The sequence below is a fragment of the Pseudonaja textilis genome, chromosome 4 (genome assembly GCF_049901715.1).
Source record: "Pseudonaja textilis isolate UNSWEBS1 chromosome 4, rPseTex1.2, whole genome shotgun sequence".
Lineage (NCBI taxonomy): Eukaryota > Metazoa > Chordata > Lepidosauria > Squamata > Elapidae > Pseudonaja > Pseudonaja textilis.
This window is the reverse complement of record NC_141993.1, coordinates 28,789,670-28,811,100: the sequence shown is the minus strand read 5'-3', so window position 1 is coordinate 28,811,100 and position 21,431 is coordinate 28,789,670. Positions and strand designations below refer to the sequence as shown.

Below are 21,431 nucleotides of genomic sequence, written 5' to 3'. Positions count from 1 at the left end.
GGAAGGTTCTCAGCACAAGAATGTCCAAACACCCAAAGCCACTCAAGTCTTGCTTGATTTAAATAAAAGTTCCAATTTTTAAGATTTGTAGATACATTTCCTCATTCGGCCCTTTCTCCTGCTTCCAACAAAAATGCTTACATATTCCATGAAAGAAAGAACACACATCAAAACTGTAGCTACTTTATTCAATCAACCTCTGATGAACAGTCAACCATACATCTTCAATCTGCTCACATAGGTTGAAACAGACATTTAATCATGAATAGTTTATTGTCTCATAGAAAATCACTATGATAAGAAATATACCTCTACGGCTGCTTTAATATCATGGATTCCAGCTGGATCCACAGGTGTAATTAAAGCAGTGAATGATTTATCATGTCCTTTTAAGGCAGTCTTTTTACGCTTGGCGGGCCCTTCCTCATTAAGTTTCTTTTCATCCGTTTTGGAAACAATTTTGGGAATCCAAGGAAGAATCAGCCCTCTTGCCAGAGCATTGCATAATGTTACTAAAACAGTAGTATTCCTGAAACAAAACAAAAGAGAAATTGTTTAAAGTTAATATTATACATAAGTGCTTTACTGTGCCAAATTAAGATACACATTCATTAATACCAAACATGTAACAGATATGCTAACATATCTGTTACGTTAGTTATGTATTTATTTGGTTTAAGTAGATCGATCCTCAGATTACAAGTCTCTGAATACTGCCTATTTGTACAGCCTTCCATAATTAGCATTTCTATTTCCAGTTATATCTTAGTGTTCCATCCCCATCATGTACACTCAACAGACCTAATATACTGCCCATAGGTACAAAAAGAAAAAAAGAAACTCCATCATGTAGAAACCAGTATAGACAATTTTACAATAAAAAGTAGTATATTACAACTGAGGAGGAAATTGTTTAGCTTATTATTCCAAAAAACTGCTCCTTCTTTCAGAGTACTTCATCAATAGTGAAAGAGGAAAAAACACACTTAGAAAGTGCTTTAACCAAAAAGTGAGGAAAAAGAAAAAAAATAGTATGATAATCATTGTAACAATAATCGTTTATCACCTGTGGGATATAAGCTGAACAAATAAATAAACTATAGCCCTAAAGAAATGAATGTAGCAAATACTAAGTCCAATTCATTTTTTAGCCAAAAAATGGGTGAAGAGGGAGAGCTGGCTATAATAAAATATCTAGGAACCCTCCTTTATCGATATCAAATAAAATCTATATGCTGGTGTAAGTCACTTAAATGTTTGGATGCAGATGTAATTCAACTTTTAAACAGCAATTAAAGAGCAGTAGCATTTTGGATGAACACAAAGTATTTTCTTCCTCTTGAGTAATTAATTAGAACCTGGGAAATAATTTGGGGATTGAAAAAACAGGAAAGCTCATCTTTCTTTTCCAGACTTAAGAGTCTAGAAATAGAAAGACATTAGACCTATCCAATATTTTAAAACACTGCTCATAAATAAAATAGTGAGTTAAAAAATGCTTGGACTTCACCTTAACCTTGCTCTGACTCTATAGGTGAATCTGCTCATATAGATAGGAAAACAGTGAGTGATTTATGTCCAAACTCTCAGTTTGCTTTAACTGGGATATAGCATTATTTTAATGGTATGCTATGTAAAATAATGAAGATAGTTCTCCTCAGTCATCTTGAGCCAAGAACTCTATTCCAGCTCTATTCTTATGCATCAAACTAAAATTCTGGACAGGGAAGAGGGGGCAATGGTTTTCTGCCAGATTATATAGAACTATACTGAGCCCTGATGCTTATTATCTCAGTTGATAATAGATAATAGATAATCAGAGTTGGAAAGGACCTTATAGGTCATCTAGTCCAACCCCCCACCCAAGCAGGAGACCCTACACCAGGCTTGTCCAACCCGTGGCCCACGGGCCTCATGCGGCCCAGGTCGCCTCGTAATGTGGCCCAGTGCCCACCCCAACCTTTGTGCCAGAGCCAGCGAGGAGGAGGAGGAGAGGCAGGCGCGAGGCGGGGCGAGGCGAGCGCCAGGCCAAGCAGCAACAGAAAAGGCGAGTGCTGTCAGAGCGCCACCTCCTGCTGTTGCCGCCGCCGCTACCGTCGCCGCTTCTGCCCCCGCCGCCGCTTCTGCCCCCGCTGCCACTTCTGCCCCCGCCGTCGCTGCCGCTTCTGCCCCTGCCGTCGCTGCTGCTTCTGCCCCCACCGCCACTGCCCCCCCGCCACTTCTGCCCCCACCGCCACTGCCACTTCTGCCCCCACCACTGCTGCTGCTTCTGCCCCCACCGCGACCCCCGCCGCCGCTGCTGCTTCTGCCTTCCAGTCCTGCCTCATCCAGCTGGGCCATTTGCAGGAGGAGAGGTAGGCGCGAGGCAGGTGAGCTTTCTCCCCCCCCCACAAAATTTGGCCGGAAAATAAACCATGATAAAAAAACGTGATAAAAAAACCATGATAAAAAATAAATAATTTTTAATAAATAATTAATAATAAAAACATCTCACTAACTTCATTTCCAAATAAATTTAATATGTTAACTATGTTTTCTATGGGTTTTTTTGGATGATCAGGTATCGTTACTGTTATTTTATTTTATGTGCGGCCCAAACCAAATTTTCATCTTCTAATGTGGCCCAGGGAAGGTGAAAGGTTGGACACCCCTGCCCTACACCATTTCGGACAAATGGCAGTCCAATCTCTTCTTGAAAGTCTCAAGTAATGATGCTCCCACAACCTCTGAGGGCAAGCTGGTTGATTGTTCTCACTGTCAGAAAGTTTTTCCTTATTTCCAGGTTAAATCTCTCCTTGTTCAGTTTCCATCCATTATGCTTTGTCTGGCCTACAGGCGCTTTAGAAAATAGCTTGACCCCTTCCTCTCTATGGCAGCTCCTTAAATATTGGAAGACCGCTATCATGTTTCCCCTGGTCCTTCTCTTCACTAGACTAGCCATGTTAGTAGGAAGAAGTAATCTCTCTTGAATTAATGAGGCAAATCTGGATGTTGGCATATCTTGGATACCTTGCAAAATATATAAACACAAGCCTTTTAATTTGTTAAACATATGGAAGCAAGGAAAAGAATTACTAGCATTTCTGAGGAACTCAGAATTTAACCTTTTGTAAAAGAACAATTTCACAATAAATAATTTAAAAGCTGCAAATTAAACTATCAGATAAGTAGCTTAGCAGAAACCACTTATGAAGCAATTTACTGGAGCAGAAGCTGTTGTTAATTTACATAGCATTATGTATTCAGGATATTGGCTCACTGTCAGCCAATGTTAGATTTGAGATACTGAGTGCTTACAGATTAACATCAAAATGGTAATGTCTCATAGACAGTTAATAGTTTTTGAAATTCAGCATCAGACACCACCTTTTACAACTTTCATGACAAACTACCAGCTTGAAATATCCTGGAGATAAAAATAACAATTTACCCAGATCTGCCTTTCAATGAACTAAATTTAAGAAAATATTTTGATTTGGAATATATTTCAGCAAGAAATAGGATTGTATCCAACAATGTTCTATCTTTTAATTTGGGGATGAAAATTCTTCTTTTGTGGTTCTCAAAAAATCTGTGCTTATCAGATAAATAACGAACTTCCTATTTTTCTTTTTCTTTTAACAGTTGTTGCTGTAGGAGTATAGAACTTATTTTTTTATTTTATTTCCAAATATGGAGAAGTAACTTAAACCAAACTGGACTTATAAGTAGAGATCTTCCTTCCTTCCTTCCTTCCTTCCTTCCTTCCTTCCTTCCTTCCTTCCTTCCTTCCTTCCTTCCTTCCTTCCCTTCCTTCATTTCCTGTTTAATGTTAGTATACTAGCAGTACTAGGATATTGGTAGTTGGATACTTACTTTTATATAATTTTTGTTTTATGTTCAATTATGTTTAGTTTAGATCCATATTCATTATTTAAATATTTTCTATTTATGTTTCTGTTGCTTATTCAGCCTAGTACAACATAAGATGTAAAAAGTGGGAAAAAAAATTTTGTCTACATATTGGCATGGTACTTACAGTAATCAGCTGGAATATAAACAGTTTCAGATTGAAAAGAAAGGAGGGACGAGATGAAAAAATTATAACCAGGTATTATGCTGCAAGAAAGACATATTCCCTTGGCTTCTAAGGAGGCCTACAAATATTGCAAATTAGCAGGTGTTTATTAAGGGGGAGTCAGACATCCAATAGTCCTTTTTACTTTTGCTCATTTATCTATTTTTTTTCAACACAAACACACAGGATTTCAAAATTGTCGAATTTTAATATTTCAATTAAAATAAGATTTTAATATTAAGTAATCAGCTTAAGATCAAAACCTCTATAATGCAACAAAAACCTTTTTATGCTCAAGTTCTAAACTCAATTCCTAAATTGTAACCAATTAGAATAGAACATTTTTCTTTCTCTCCTCTCTTCTCAATACTCTTAGCTATTTAAATAACTGAATGCTAATAATCTTATATATATATAAATATATATACTTATCATAAATGAAACAATGCAATATACAGTAATGAAAAGGGGGGAACTAAAATTATTCATGCAAATATATGTATTAAAAATGTTTGTATCACAATCAGACAAAATAATACATAGCATGAGAGATCTGACCAGTTAAGGATCTACATTGTGAAAAAACACCCAGAGTATCTTCAGCCAGCAATAATAACAAATGGAATACCTATACTAGCTTCAAATTTTTCAAAATGGAAAACTATAAATGGAGAACTATAAAGGCTTGCCTTAGTAAAAAAGATTCACCTGTTAACATCATTGTTACGAATCGAAAACCAACAATGTTCTTACATCAAAAGCCCATTAAAGGTTGCACTTTCCTATTATGAACCTTAAAAACGTCAAACATCCAACTAAACTCTTGTAGAACTTACCCAAAGTTTCCAATATTCTTTACAGCATTGAAAAGAATTTGAAAGGGTTCGACAAGTTCTCTTTGCCGTTTCGAAATAATCAGATGCTTATTGTGATTTAACACATACACCACAGTGTTGTGAACAATCCAGGCTTCATTTAATTCCTCTCCAATTCTGACAGCTCGCAGAAAGTTTTCCATAGCGTACTGAGATAACCGTTTTATCCAGTTGCTTAACAAGTAGAAATTTGAATTATTAAATTGCCAAAAAGAAAAGGAAACCAGAAAACAACCCATTGTGTATATTGTGTATATCAGGAAAATAATTATTTTTTTTCAATCTATGAAATGTAACTATTTTCAAATAATGTACCATCATAAAGTTCTTCTACAGACTAGCCTTAAAATTTCTCTTTCCTCGGATGTCTTTTGGATATCTTAAAAACGTAACATTATCTTCTCCTACATTTACACAATATAAACTTGCATACATGTATATATACGTAATTACCCTAACTTTCATACCGAGTATTATTAATAGTTCATCTCATTAAAAATCATGCAAATAAAGAGGTCAGTCAGTCAGAGGTGGTATTCAGCAGGAACTGAGCAGTTCTGGAGAACAGATAGCAGAAATTTTGAGTAGTTTGGAGAACCAGCAAATACCACCTCTGACTGGCCCCACCCTCATCTATTCTCTGCCCCCCGAGTCCCAGCTGATTGGCTGGGTCTTCTTTTGTTGCCCTGCACAGGAGAACGGACCTGGAAAGCAGGTTAGTGGGTGGGGTGGGAATGGGGATTTTGCAATATCCTTCCCCTGCCACACCCACCAAGCCACAGCACGCCCACGAAGCCACACCTACAGAACCGGTAGTAAAAAATGTTGAATCCCATCACTGCAGTAACATCTTGATTACTGCGGTTCTAACAGGGCAAAACTTTTACTGATATGACATTTTCAGGAGTTTGAAGAGAGGAAGCAAGAAATCATTGCTTTTCAGTTGCAAGGCCAAAGTTGTAGGGCAGCTTCACAGTAGAGATCAGGCTATCCCCCCCTTTGCTGATATTATAGAAGTTGTTAAAGATGGAGTTGTTACAGAACCACAATTTATCATTTTATTGTAGCATATTTAGCTTTTATTTTTATTCTATTTTTATTGTTGTGCAATAATGTTTGGGTGATCCTTATAAAATTGCTTTCATGGAAGTCTGTACAATCAATGTTTTAAATGTTTTTATATTACCTGTAAACTGCGAAAGTCTTTGATAGTGGTGCTATAGTATTGTTAAAATAAATTTGCTACTTCCTGTTCTAAGGTTCTTAGAACAGTAAGTGTAATCTTACAAAATTTACTTCAACTTCCAGGCACCAGGGGAGGGGAGACTAAGGGGAGACCGTGGGGTTTCCTGCTTGGGTGGGAGGAAGATTGGACAGGAAGATCTCCAAGGTCTGTATGTATGTAACTCACCGCAACGGGCATAAGTGTGAAAAATGGTTATAAGTCACTTTTTTCAGTGCCATTGTAACTTTGAACAGTCACTAAATAAACTGTTGTAAGTCGAGGACTACCACTGCTACATATCCAGATTTTGAAAGAAATATGTACTTGTTCAAAATTCAAAACACCAATTACAAGTAGTCTCGACTTATGACCGTGACTGAGCCCAAAATTTATGTTGCTAAATGAGACATATGTTAAGGGAGTTTTGCCCCATTTTATGACTTTTCTTGCCATAGTTGTTAAGTGAATCACTGCAGTGGTTAAGTTAGTAATCTTGTTGTTAAGTGAATCTGGCTTTCCCATTGACTTTGCTTGTCAGAAAGTTACAAAAGGTGATTACATGACCCTGGGACACAGCAACAGTCACAAGTATGAACCAATTGCTAAGTATCCGACTGTTGATGATGTGACCCTTGGGACACTGCAACAGTCATGTCAAAAATGGTCATAAGTTACTTTTTTCAGTGCCATTGTAATTTTGAACAGTCACTAAACAAACAAACACACACACACACACACACACACACACACACACACAAACACACACATGGTATTCAGCTTGGTTTAGGTATTTTCCCACGTCTTTATAATTGCGCTTTTAAAGTTGTAGCGCCGTTTTGGCAGAATCTCATCCGCCATCATCAGGCTCGTGTATTGGGTTCATCTTCATCGTGTGTGACAGGCTTTGGCAGCCATTTCTGTTTTAAATTTTGGTGCTAGCCTCATACTTTTTTTGAATGGTTTTTTTCTTCATCCTGATTGGTTGAGTCTTGGTCTTGGAGTTCTGTGTTCTGCTTTCTAATACCTTCTGTCAGTTTTGTAGCATTTTTCTGTGTTGATTGTTCGGGAAAATACTCGAAGCAAGCTGAATACCATACATTTAATACCCACAAAAACATAAGAAAACAAATATATATCTATATCTATTTATATCTAACTTTAACTTTATTTACGTCTTTGAAAGCATTTTTAAAAAATCAAAGCAGATAACAGTGCTTCAAAACAACCTGTATATATTCCAGTCGGATTCTTTTCCATTTCTTGTTGAAAGTTGAGAGTATCCTGAAACATGTGTATTTGCTTCTACAGGGAGGACAGGATAATCATTGAGCTTGACACCTTCTGTTCTTAATAATTGAATTGTAGCCTAAATACAGACACCAGGAGAATAAAAAACAACTATCAAGGTACGAATATAAAAAGATCAAAACTGCATACATTTCTTAGTGATAGACACTGACTATTCTTATTCTTATGTTTTCTTATTATGCACAGGTGCCATAGCAAAGCTAAAGCTGGATTTTCACTTCTCAATTTCATTGCTTAGACCAGTAGAAAAAAAACCCTTCCATTATTAATTTTAAATTGGCTTCCAGCATATTCATTCTGATCCTGGAGGTTTGGGGTTTATTTTCTTTCATTTGGTGGATATTTCAGGATATAAATCCATCACTTTATCCTAAAGGTGAGTTTCAACAAATCAGTTCTTCATATTCACATATCACAGGAAACCAAATTGGTTGAAAAAAATGTAAGTGAAAGGGATTTTTTAAAAGAAAGATTTATTATTAATCTATTATATTTGAATGAAGCCTATATTATGACAAAACAAGAATTTTAGTCTTTGTTTCTTAATATAAAGTGCAATAGAAGCTTAATTTCAGTTGTATTCTCAGATGCATTATTTATGAGTAGTCCAATGCTAGGAAAAAAATTACTCAGTTATAAAAGCTCTTATGCAGACTGTATAGCAATGGAATTTGCATTCTACACATATTGGTATGTAACTCCAGTTTGGACTAGTGGTTAAGGCATAGGGCTAGAAAGCAAGAGGCCATGAGTTCAAGTCTCACCATGGCCATGGAAGCTAGCTAGGTGACCTTGGCCCAGTAATACACTCAGTCCAACTCACCTCACAGGGTTGTTGTGAAGAAAATAGGAGGAGGAAGGTGTGTTGGATATATTGGTCACCTTGACTTCTTTGTAAAAATAATAACGGCGGAATAAAAATAAATGGATAATTTGTCTGTTGCTGGTCACACTGAATGGGACTTCTAGGAGCTGGTGTAGCAAAATCAGAAGTATTCTGATACTTCTGTTTTTTATACCAGAAAAGATTTTTCCTTATATGCATAACATGTAAAATCTTATGATGATATTAAAGTTTTCATTTTCCTGTGTCCCAAAACAGTCAGTCTGAAAAACACGGTCCCCATGAAACAGTACTTAAGAGAATTAAAAAAAAAAATTCCTTTATTTCAAAACTACATGCATAAAGGTTATGAACATTTTTTTTTACTATTGGCCAGAGTTTCTCAGAGGCCCTTCCCCCATAAAAAGCTGCCATATGTAAAGAAGCTAGAATAAGGAAGATCAGCATCCTGTACCAAATGCACAAAAGGATCTTAAAACTACGGTATCTCATAGTTGCATAATTTACTAACCTCTGCATTAATACATCTTACTTCTGCTAAGGTTCTAAGTAGATCTCTTTCTAAAGAAAATACTTTCATAGGCACTGGTGACTCTCCTAATACATTTCCTTCAGGCTCATCAGCTGTTGTACTTATACTAGCTTTCTTCTTCATTACTAAAAGACACATAAAATGCATTAGTTTAATAACTTTTTGTGTGATCATTTAGTGAAACTTACAATTTAGAAATTCTCTGTGAAAGATTGGCTAACTTAAAATTTGAAAAAAACACTGTTCTGTGGGTTAGAAGTGGTAGGTTATGCAGGTAGTCCTTGACTTACAACAGTTCATTTAGTGACCCTTTGAAGTTACAACGGGACTGGAAAAAGTGACTTATTATTCTCATTTTTCACACTTATGACTGTTGCAGCATTGCCATGTCCATGTGATCAGAATTCAGACGTTTGGCAACTGACTCATATTTATGACGGTTGCAGTGTCCCAAAGTCATGTGATCCCCTTTTGTGACCTTGTGAGGTCACAAGCAAAATCAAGGAGGAACCCAGATTCACTTTATAACCATGTTACTAACTTAAGGAGCCTCAGTAGCGCAGTGGTTAGAGTGCAGTACTGCAAGCTACTCCTACTGCAATTTGGCAGATCGAATCCCACCAGGCTCAAGGCTGACTCAGCCTTCCATCCTTCCGAGGTGGGTAAAATGAGGACCCAGATTGTTGGGAGCAATAGGCTGACTCCGTAAACTGCTTTGAGAGGGCTGTAAAACACTATAAAGCGGTATATAAATCTAAGTGCTATTGCTATTGCTATTAACAACTGCAGTGATTCACTTAACAATTGTGCAGGAAAGGTTGTAAAACTAACTTAACAAATGTCTCACTTAGCAACATAAATTTTTAGGTTCAAATATGGTCAGAAATTGAGGACTGCCTGCATAAGAGGGCAAAAGCAAATCCAATAACAATTAGATGGGCACAGAGAGTTTCTTACATTGTATCTCTGCTGCAATCTAATATTCATGTGGAATTCTGTAGCCCAGATCATATTAGCAATGCTATTCTAAGGCAATCTAAATTGCTGACATCCAAACTAAATTATTAAATTTCCACATCCCATTGACTAAAAGAAGAAGCACTTTTAGCAGTGGTACTAAAATTTTCATCTTCCCTTGTGACAAGAATAAACTAATGATGGTGATTAACAGCACGAAACCAACATTTTCAAGTGATGATTTCAAAAAACAGTCAGGGCAAGACATACGTGCATGTACATCTAGTAAATGAATAACCTCAACAAACAAATAAATAACCCCAGATCTTTTTGTATCTAACTCCTGCTTAAATCTTCATAATCTTAACATAAAACATCTGCCAGGAGAGTTAGGTAAGTACACCAGAACTCTTGCTAATAGTGAGGAAACCTGATAACGTCTTTAGGAGCATCTACATATTTGAAACAGTAAAGACAAACACTAGGATGTATATTCCAAATACTCTTTTATTGCTTTGATTGGAAACTACAAGGCAGTCCTTGACTTATGACCACAGCTGAGCCCAACATTTATGTTGTTAAGTGAGACATTTGTTAAGTGAGTTTTGCTTCATTTTACAACTTTTCTTGCCACAGTGGTTAAGTGAATCACTGCAGTTGATAAGTTAGTAACCCGGTTGTTAAGTGAATCTGGCTTCCCCGTTGACTTTGCTTGTCAGAAGGTCACAAAAGGGGAATCACATGACCCCCGGGACACTGCGACCATCATAAATATGAGTCAGTTGCGAAGTGTCTGACTTTGGATCATGTGACCGTGGATATGCTGCAATGTCGTAAGTGTGAAAAATGGACATAAGTCACTTTTTTTCAGCCCTGTTGTAACTTTGAACCATCACCAAATGTAAGTTGAGGACTACCTATATTTTCCCAGAGGTTGAGCACTTTGATTTGATAAAAGGGCTCGGTATCTCCAATGACCCTGAGTTTGATGCTAGAAGAAGATGAGCTCTCAATTGGATCATCAGTCCTGGAAAGACTGACAGAGAAGGGCAAGGGGAAGAATGAAGCTAAAAGTAATTCACAACAGGAGTGAAGGTAGGTGTGGCTCCAAAGACATGAGAGAACTAACTCTCATTTCCTAACTCGCTTAGGAAAAAAAATACACAAGATCAAGGCATTGGCAAACCAATTCTATATTGGTGCCAAAAAAACATGACTGAAATATTTAGATAAATTTAGATGCCAGTTGATGAGGCAGGAACTGTGGTAACTTTCTATGAGAATGGGATAATGTTCATCCCCCTAAATCAGAACCTGTATGTCATATGATGGTAGTGGTAATAAAGGCAACCACTAATGGTTTGTCTATTTCAGATGTAAGTAATACTAGTTCAGGAATTAGAATTGAGATATGCAACTATATCTGATGTAGTTTTCTTCTGTCCACACCCGTACAACCTATTGTTTTTTAAATTTGTTCTAAGGAGAGGCATCACTTTTCAGCATGAGAAAATTGCTAAACTCATTTCAATTGTTTGTCCTTAACACTTCTTAAATAAGGTTTTTAAAAATCTGTAGGAATGCTTAACTATGGCAAGGAAGCCTATTCTCACAGATATCATGTTTTAATGTCTTTCAAATATATAAAAAATAAAATGATATTTCCGGTATCCACACTCCTCCAAGTCAAACTCTTCAGTTGAGGAGATAGTTAGCAAACAAAAACTCACATATTTTGGACATGTGATATAAGAAGATGATGGACTATTACTATTGGCAAGACTGAATAAAGTAGAATGGAAGATGATAGTTAAGGTAAATGGACAAGCTTGAGGATATCAGTTGAATGTCCTTGGAATATCTGTAAATTGTTTGGAATATTGGAGAGAAAGCATTCGTCCACATGGCAACTAATAAACTAATTTGCAGATCTTAATGGTCCAAGCAACTAGGCATTTGAATGCACTTCCTGTGAATAAAAAGGTTCTACCCTTGCGTCTGTACAGAAAAAGAGATTATTTGATTGATTATGAAATTATGCTATACGCAAGTACCAAGACTTACATTTTTTGCGTTTTGATACCTTTATCACTTGATTATCATCATACAAGAGACAAAACCTACATGCAGCCCGACAAACATCCCAAACACTTTGCTTCCGTGCTGTTTTTGCTATTTCTGACCATAGGCGGATTCTGTAGTAATGATTTAAAATAAAAATTCATTTTCTTTTAAGAGGACAATTTAGGGTAAAAGTTGCCATTTTCAATAAAACAAATCAATATTTATATAAATATTTATAATATTTACATACAAGCCATGCCCAGCTAGTCACATGACCATCAAAACACACCCACAAATTAAGCCATGCCCACAGAACCAGTTGTTAAGAAATTTGAATCCCACCTCTGCCTCTATTTCTGTGTGTGTGTGAGAGGGGGGGGGAGAGGGAGAGGGAGGGAGGGAGAGAGGGAGGTTAGATCAGATCTCTCTCTCTCTCCCTCTCTCTCCCTCTCTCTCCCACCAACGTCAGCAAGCCACTGTCAGTCAAAATTCATATTAGTGGTCCCCAGAATTCAAAATTATGAGTTTGGTGGTCCCTGAGGTCCAAAAGGTTGGCAATCTCTGGTCTAGCTGATCGGCATTGTGCCTGTCTCCTCTCTGCTCTACCTCTTCTTGGATCAGGAGGAAGTATGGACTCCACCTCCTTCTCATTGCTAACAGTTGGCATCTGTTCCCGGTCCTAGCATGGAACCTTCTGGCCACTTGCTGTGACTTGCTGTGACTGCGGCTCTCCTGCCTCAGCCTGTCACTCATCCAATTGACCCAGCCAATCAGGCTGGCATTCTCTGAGCCCCAATCCCGACCAATACTCAGCTCTACATTTTCCTCAGAGGACTCAAACAACAGGTTGGATCCAATTTCTATACCCTTTCTAATACCTCTGCCCAGCATTCCCAGTCCCTGTACACAATTTCTTTCCAACATTACAACTTTCCAAAATATAAAAAAACCAGGAACAATACTTATTAACTAACACTCCAGTGGTTTTTAAGCTAAGGAAAATTGTGGACACCAGGGTATAGTTTTATCAAGATAAAATAGCTTTTAAGAAACACAACAAATACAAATAGAAACACAAAGAAACACAAATAGCTTATTTTTAAATGTTTGTCTACAACCATAATTACCTTTCTTTTTCATTTTCATGTCCTAGTCTCTTCATATGTCCATCTGCTTTCTCTATATTTTTAGTGTGGTGCTCTGCTTTTGCACAGAGATAGCTAACTTGATCTTTATGTTTACTTGGGGGAACTAAATAGGAAGAAAATTTAACATAGTTTGGGTTAGATTCATGGAATTGTTATTACAATTATTTCACAATAATTAGTTGAAGTATTGGACTAGGATTGGTAAATAAAAGTTCTATAGAAACTACAGTACAGTCCAACACAGTACAGTCCTTAAAAAGTGACTTATGACAGTTTTTCACACTTACAACTGTTAAAACATCTCTATGGTTATGTAATCAAAATTCTGATGTGTGGCAACTGACTCATATTTATGACAATTGCAATGTCCTGGGGTCATGTGATCATATTTTGTGACCTTCTGACAAGCAAAGTCAATGGGGAAGCCAGATTCACTTTATAAGGGTGTTACTAAATTAATAAGCACAGTGATTCACTTAACAACTTATGGCAAAAAAGGTCATAAAAGGGGGCAAAGCTCACTTAATAACTGTCTCACTTAGCAACATACATTTTGGGCTCAATTGTGGTTGTAAGTTGAGGACTACCTGTAGCTGCTGTTGGAACTATCAGTGTTACATGTTTATTCCTACATTCCATATATGTTAATATACAGAGAGGAGGCTGTTAGACAACTACACACCCAGGGCCTGAGGGAAATCAGTGCCAAAGTAGAGAGCATGTTTTTTGCAGACAGGTTGCCAAGAGTTCCAGCAAAGCTTCTCAGTGCAAGAGTTCAGAAATGGAGATTCCCTTCCAATGTTCATAATCTGATTGAAATCTGGTTTTGAATTCTGTCTGCTAAAATCACAATCTCTACTTTGATACTGATCTCCCCAATTCTGGAAAACCCCAACTAAAAATATGTACAATGAACCTGGTCTGCCGTTATTCCCCTGAATCCTTATATTGCAGAAAGTTCATTCCTTAACCTCTTTTTAAAAAATCAGATATATGCAAATGTTTTAGGAAACCTAAAGTATTAGTAATGGAATGCTACATTACAGCATGTTACTTTCTACTTTTCTGTTTCCCTTCAACAGTTTAGAAAACGGGAAATATTCAAAGATAGGGAAACACAAGAACAAAACAATAACTAGGCCATCCGATATGTGCTTCATTTTTCCTTAAACAATTTGCACAAGGAAACTAAGGTGACAGGAACTGATTTTCACCATTTCCCCACTGTCTGCTGCTATATTCTCTGAGAATAATTCTTAAAACGTTCTTGGCTTTTAGAAAGCACTTAAAACCTGGCTGCTTGCCCAGGGATGAGAGCTGAGAAGTTAGAGAGGCCCAGGTTTTTGTTTGTTGTAACAAAAATGCCATTTATTTTCTGTTTAGATTAGGCTGAGATTTTAGAGTTATTTATATGGCTTTAATCCCTCAATTTTGTACACTACCCAGAATCACTTTGGTAAGAGTGTCATCCAAATAAATAAAATTAAATAAGTAAATAACAAACAATTAAAAGGAAAAGATGTTTTTGTAACCACAAAACACTTTAAAGTTAATATACGCATGCATGCACAAAAACATGGATGTGTTTCAGAAGTCAAGCATTCCTCTGCTAAATGGTACAAATATTTAAAGCAGCATCTTTTCAAGTCTTCCAAATCTACATTTTTACCAGCTTTCTTTAATCAAAACATCTCTAATTTATACAGAAAGTTTGCAGAAAAGCTGTGGATTTCTTATGGCTTGAGGGAACAGTTTTCCTATAGCATTGAACTACCATAAACAATTTATGTGGAATATTTTGAAAATACTTTTTGCCCATAAGGATCTTAAATTAAGTCTCAAATTAATTTCATGATTGTGAAGGGGAAAAAAACCTCATGAAAATGTGATTTATTACTTCGATGTTTACTTTTAATTATAACTGGTCTGTTCAGTGGTGAAATAACTCCACCAGAAGTGAAGACCAGAGGCAGGAAAATGAGTTCCTGTTCTCGTAATTATCATGTTGTGCAGTTCAAATTCAGATGTGAGAAGCTGCCATGGATTATTAAGGGAAGGAGAGGTCACTGTTAATGGAGCTGTCTCAAAAATTAATCACTTGGCATGGAAGTTATTTAATTTTGCCAATTGCAACAAGGGCTCATTGAATCCAAATCTTAGTTTTGCCAAGACTAAAAACTTAAATTACCTTTAGCCTCGTTTTCACTATCAAGAACAACCTGAAAAGCCTCCGGTGCTAGTGCAAGACCAGCATTCACCAACAGAGAGCGTTTTTTCCTCACACTATCATTTGCGGTTCCTTTTTTAGCCTAGAGAGAAGAAGGACTAATTATACTGGTAAAACTTCAACAAAACATGATCAATGAAAAAGACTCCTTCTGTTCAGGACCTCACCCCAATTAGCTATGTCCCCTTCAAGATACAGTATTTTCCCCCTTCATCTTTTTTCTTTCCACATGACAACAAGCTTTGATCTTTTGCTGCAGCATGTCACTGTTGGCTGCTGGAAAGCAACAAAATGAGGAGGAAACAGCCACTTCCTATCCTCTTTTCCTTACATGGCATTTCAGTGGCAAACAAGGGGAAGAAAGGTGGCATTTATTGGATTCCCAGCAATATATGTGTATCGACCTCAACCCTTTCTCTCTTATCATACTGATTACAATGTTTAACATTGTAATGTGTGGTGGTGGTGGGAGCACTCCAACAGCTTGAAATGAAAACTTTTTTTCAAGACATGTGCAGTCCTGCTTTTTCCAATTCTATTGATGCTCTAATAACATATCCTGCTCTAATGTATCCAATATAAATATACCTGTTCAATCATCAAACTTGCTTGGTCTTCTAGGCGCTCCAATGATTTATACAGCATGGTATTTAAGCTAAGCCGATGGAAAGCCATTTTGAGGTATTCATGGTACTGTCCATTGTTATCAAGGTTGATGGCCTTCTCTAGATGTTTCATTGCAGTCTCTACTCTGTCTGCTTTTTCTTCAATACGAGCAATTTCCATATGAACTTGACAACGCAATAAAATCAACATGCTAGAAAGCAACCATAACTATTTTCAATTATACACATTAAGATATTCTGTAAATTTTCCTCCTTATGCAAAACATATGTATTATAATTAGATTGACTATTATGACACACAACAATGTGAAATCACAGCCTCCTGTTCATTAGCTGGTGTTGGCCTATATAGTAATTATAGCAATTATAGAAAATAAATGACAACTTAGTTTTGTAAAAGGGGTGGGGTTAAGAACAAAGTCTCAAAACAGCCCCACCTTGATTCTTTTGGTATAAAAAGGAACAGGCAGATTCACAATTCTATTACTATGGCTTGTAACCGTAATGTACCATTCCTAATATTTTTTTCAAAATTGGCTGACATCAGGCTGACATCAGATATATCATTAAATCTACTAAGCTAAAAGACATCATGCTATCTAAAACAAAATGGAAGGTAGACCAAGACCAATTTACCTGTCAATCTTCTCTAGCACTTCAGCAATTGCTAACAGAGGTTTTCGTACATGATGTTGCAAATTGTGTTGCAACAATGGTAAGCAGATATTCCATTGGGTAGTACATACTGCTTGAATAATATTAGGATCTCTCAGCCGAATTGCACGGTTCAAAATTAAATCAAGTTTCTGTATAACATTTAACTGAGCCTGTAGGAACAAAATACGGTTTGCAATTATTATGGAAGCAATGCTTTAATGAACCCAATCCGAAAGCCCCCTCAGAATTGGGATAGCACACCGACTGATCTGTTAACACTATTTTTTTTTTCACTTTTATAGTTTGTGCCTTTTTATTGGTAGCCACAACTTGGAAGCACAATTTATGATTTACACAAACAACGGATCCCTGAATTAAGAGATCATTCTCATGCTTTCTAAATTTCAACAGAGACAGACACTGAAATTATACATCTAATGCGGAGAGTGTGTCTGCCCTTACAGAATAGTATCAATTAAGGAATAAACATACCTCAACAACACTTTTAGTATAAGTTTCAATTTTAGGCCCAAGGGCTTGGACTTCGCAGTCACATTCCAAGCAATCTAATTCAATTTCTCTTCCTGGTTCCTATTAATATAAGCATAATTAAAGAATACAAATAATCAGGAACAATCTTTGTTGCTTTCAATTATTTTATTAAAATGTTCAGATTTTCTCTTTGTAGATACTGTCTAGGCCTAATTAACATATACCATTGAGCTGTAATATGCTTTGGTTGTGGTTTTGGAGTTTGGTTTCTTGTTTTGGTTGGGTGTGTTTTTTTTGTATACGATATGTGAATTATTTATTTATTTATTTGACTTATATGACTGCCCATCTGGTAAAACACAATGCTGGATGGCTCACAACAATAATAAAATCAAAACCAAGAAAAAAAGAAATCTCTGGATTGATCCATCAATCTATACTGCGATGTTTTTTTTAAACAAAGTATAACTAAAATTTATTGACTTAGAGTGATCTATGATGAGATATTAATTGGTCATCATCATCATGCAAATTCTAGAAAATTACTTTATTCATGGGAAATTTCATGCAAGCCTATTAGAAGTTAATATCATTAGGCCTCTTCCAGTCAGCCACTCTTTCTCTGCCCTAGAAAAAAGCAAGGGCAAACAACTTCTGAAAATATCGCCCACCCTGCCCTCCCCCCAAACGAATGTACTTATCCAGGGAAGCCTTCCAAATATTTCATTACTTGAAAACGTGTCACTTTATTTATAATGTGACTATTACAAATATAATATTAGAGTGATTCCAAAGCACTGGCACAAACCTAACAACATTTATTAGATAATCCATATCCTTTAAAAAAGGACTGTGCAGGGGGGGCACTAGGTTTTTAAAAGTATTTTTAAAAAACACTTGGGGGAAAATTGCAGCTTTAATTATTTTAAGATTTATCAAAAAAAATTACTTGTAATTATGCAAATTCCAAACCATTCTTTAAAAAGATTTTTGCATATCCCAATAAAATTTAAAAAATCTTATTCACCCATCTGAAGGTAACACACACAGCCAGATAAACTGTAATATAATTTCCTATTATATGTAATGTGATTTCTTTATGTTTTCAATAAATACATTCCTTTACATTCTATTTCTAATTATTGTTTTTAAAAGAACAACTGTGCTTGTAGGGGAAAATGTATCTCCTGGTCTTTGATCATTGTTATGTTTCAACTAAGTATCTTTGGAAAGATTTTTTAATTTGTTTCTTTTGTTTATATGGCACCTGTCAAAAATATATTAATATACAAGTAAAATAAAACAACCAGCAATCTTTTGTGATGAGGATGCTTCATGGCAATATAACTCAAGGTAGGATTTTTTGACACTCACATGAATTTTATAATTCTTCAACTCTTTTAAACATAACATTGCAATAGTTATACAGTTTAATCTCAAAGAAAGTCGTGCCAATTCTAGCAGCAAAGAAATTCTGCAAAAGTAAAAACAAACAAACCAGAATCAGAATAAAACTAGCAAGTAACAGTGACTTTTACATAGTGCTCACTCAGAAGTGATTTCAGTTGAGTTATGAACAGAAAAATAGGAAAGTGGCTGCAAATTTAGTACCCCAATTGGTTTATTGTAAGATAGAAGGGAAGTGGTGGCTCAGTGGCTAAGATGCTGAGCTTGTCAATCAGAAAGGTTGGCAGTTCGGTGGTTCAAATCCCTAGCACTGTTTAACGGAATGAGCTCCCATTACTTGTCCCAGCTTCTGCCAACCTAGCAGTTTGAAAGCATGTAAAAATGCAAGTAGAAAAATAGAAACCACTTTGGTGGGAAGGTAACAGCGTTCTGCGTGCCTTCGGTGTTTAGTCATGCTGGTCACATGACCACAGAGACGTCTTCAGACAGCGCTGGTTCTTCGGCTTTGTAATGGAGATGAATACCACCCCCTAGAGCCGGAAACGACTAGCACATATGTGCAAGGGGAATCTTTACCTTTACCTTAAGACAGAAGTACAGGGAACAGTAATATAAATAAAATCTGATATACATACATACATACATACATACATTAAATTTAGTTAGAAAGTTGGAACAATCATCTATCTACCTTATTTCTCTTGCTAAATAGCATGCCAAGCCACAGCAACTAAGACAGGTGTGACAAAATTGAGAGAAAAGGAAAGAAAAGAATCCTATATTCTTCTTCTCCCACTATATTAGTTTTAAATAAATAGTTCTATGTTTCAAGCTGGCAACTATAATCTTGTTATAAGTAACTGGATTAAACATCTCCCTTCACACAAGAGAAGGCTTAGCAGCCCAGATATGGGACACATCACAGGGGGAAATAAAGCCTTGTCCTTCCATCAGGCTTTTCTTAATATTTGTGGCATGAAGCAGCAACTGTATTTTGTGGGTATTTCTCTCTATGGTGCTCATTATTTGAAAGAGGCAAATCTCATTCAATCATGAACGTATTTCAGAATGTTTGGAAGACTCTGTCAGGAAAGGGAGTAAATCAGAACCATAACAAGGAGTCGATTTATGTGATAAATATACAGAGAATTATCATTTATTCTGTGGAGAAGTCATTTGGTATCAGGGAGATAAATAGTTCACACTGAGAACAGAAGGCATTAAATTTACTTGGGTATTTGTTAGGCAGGGAAGAGAATATTCAATGCACGATGGTCCTTGTGTGCAGTTGAATCACAAGTGGTGGCTAGGTCAGTCTGTGTCCTACTGAGACTCGAGTGGATTTTTTGTTTGCCACCCGATTTGGTCGCAAGCAGGAGCGTTTGTGATCTGAGGTTCCACGGTAGTTTTGGTATTTTGGAGTGAAGCACTGGACAGTAATTTTGACAATCAGTGAAAGAGCCAGACAGCCAGTAGGCATTGAGTAAATCATTATTGTACAGGTCAGTGTTTCTCACCCTCAGTAGCTTTAAGACATGCCGTGTGTGCTTTTTCAAGAGGCAACTGGACTTTCTGGTTTTTCTTTGAAGATGTTTCACTTCTTTTCCCAAAAAGCTTCTTCAGCTCTGACTGGATGGTAGGAATGGAAGGGTTTATACTCCTTGCAGACAACTGGTCATTTACATTCTTTTAGGGAATTGTTAAGGCCACCTGGAGGTTTATGTGTCATCAGGATCACCTGACTGGTGTAAATGGGTGTGGAGCCTTCTTGGAACGGCTTAAAGGACTATGTTGTGGGCTGGTGATAGATGATGTTGTAACCCGCCCCCTCTGTTGCGAAAGGGCTATTCAATTTTGACATAGATGTCCTCTTTGACCCCTCTTTCAAACCAGAGGTCTTCTCTGTCCAAAATGTGGAGTTTGCTGTCTTCAAAAAAGTGGCCTTTTTCTTTAAATGCAGATGGATTGCTGAATTTAGTCCTGATGGGTTTGTTCTCCTATGTTGTGCCATGAGTTTATAAAGTGGTTGTTTTGTTCTCCCAATTTACTGAAGAAGCTTCTTGAATGAGAAGTGAAACGTCCTCAAAAAAAACCCAGAAAGTCCAGTTGCCTCTTGAAAAAGCATCTCTATGACAACCATGACTTGGATGACTGAGAATCTTCATAGACATTTAAGAAGTGTGGACTTTGACTCCCAGAATTCTCCAGCCAGAATTCTTCTGTGTGTGTGTGTGTGTGTGTGTTGAAATCCACACATTTTAAAGTTACTGAGGGTGAGAAACATTGACCTAGGTAATGACTCTTTTCCTAGAGTAGCTGAAGCAGGAAAAGGCAATCAAATTGTCAGGCTCCTTTTATCAAGACTTGGCAGTAAAGACCTTTTGACTTTATATGGTTAAATTCATTTCCTGGGTTACAACCTTGACAGAAATTTCACAGACATTTAGATAAGAAACTTTAGGGCAGTGATAAATGAATCCTAATTAAACAGCTAATAGCCCACTGCCAGTGTTAAAGGTGAAAGTATCTTATACCCACAGTTATTCAAATTGTAGTTTTCCCCACTTTCTCAGGAAGGAATGGATCTTTTGCACAGTCCTTGGTGTCCTTGAATTTGAACGGTTGTTGCTTGCTTAAAAAACTATTTGTTTTTTAAACAAGCTTGTTTAAAACTTTTTGCTAGGTAAGTTGATCTATTTTTAAAAAATGCATGGCTGCCATTCTTAATCAAGTCTGGGTGGTTCACTGTAAAGTATAAAACAATCATAAAACAGTAAAACAAAAAAAAAACAAAAATCTTGCACCGGGAAGTGGAAATGCTCAACCGTGCAACAAAGCATAAATCTTGAATTTAAAAAATAGTTCCATGAACACTCATCCACCTCAAATAAATTCTTTAGAACACCAAAAATACATACCAAAAATATATACATCCAAAACAATATAAGCATTATATACTACAAACCTGCAAATACAAATTTTACATTTAAAAAGGCAAAAAATGCCATAGTT

The 21,431-nt window shown here is 36.6% G+C and overlaps 1 protein-coding gene across 1 annotated transcript in view; it reads right to left on the bottom strand.

The window, feature by feature from the left end:
* CFAP46 (cilia and flagella associated protein 46) overlaps window positions 1-21,431 on the bottom strand; it is a 101,514-nt gene that overhangs the window by 65,953 nt on the left and 14,130 nt on the right. The window contains exons 10-20 of the mRNA XM_087932479.1: window positions 18,387-18,486; window positions 17,013-17,111; window positions 16,500-16,690; window positions 15,826-16,054; window positions 15,199-15,319; window positions 12,990-13,113; window positions 11,863-11,993; window positions 8,821-8,966; window positions 7,384-7,523; window positions 4,894-5,106; window positions 310-529 (exon numbers count right to left, since the gene is read on the bottom strand). Of these exons, the coding sequence (XP_087788605.1) occupies window positions 310-529; window positions 4,894-5,106; window positions 7,384-7,523; window positions 8,821-8,966; window positions 11,863-11,993; window positions 12,990-13,113; window positions 15,199-15,319; window positions 15,826-16,054; window positions 16,500-16,690; window positions 17,013-17,111; window positions 18,387-18,486 (1,714 nt within the window). The remainder of the gene's footprint in view (window positions 1-309; window positions 530-4,893; window positions 5,107-7,383; window positions 7,524-8,820; window positions 8,967-11,862; window positions 11,994-12,989; window positions 13,114-15,198; window positions 15,320-15,825; window positions 16,055-16,499; window positions 16,691-17,012; window positions 17,112-18,386; window positions 18,487-21,431) is intronic.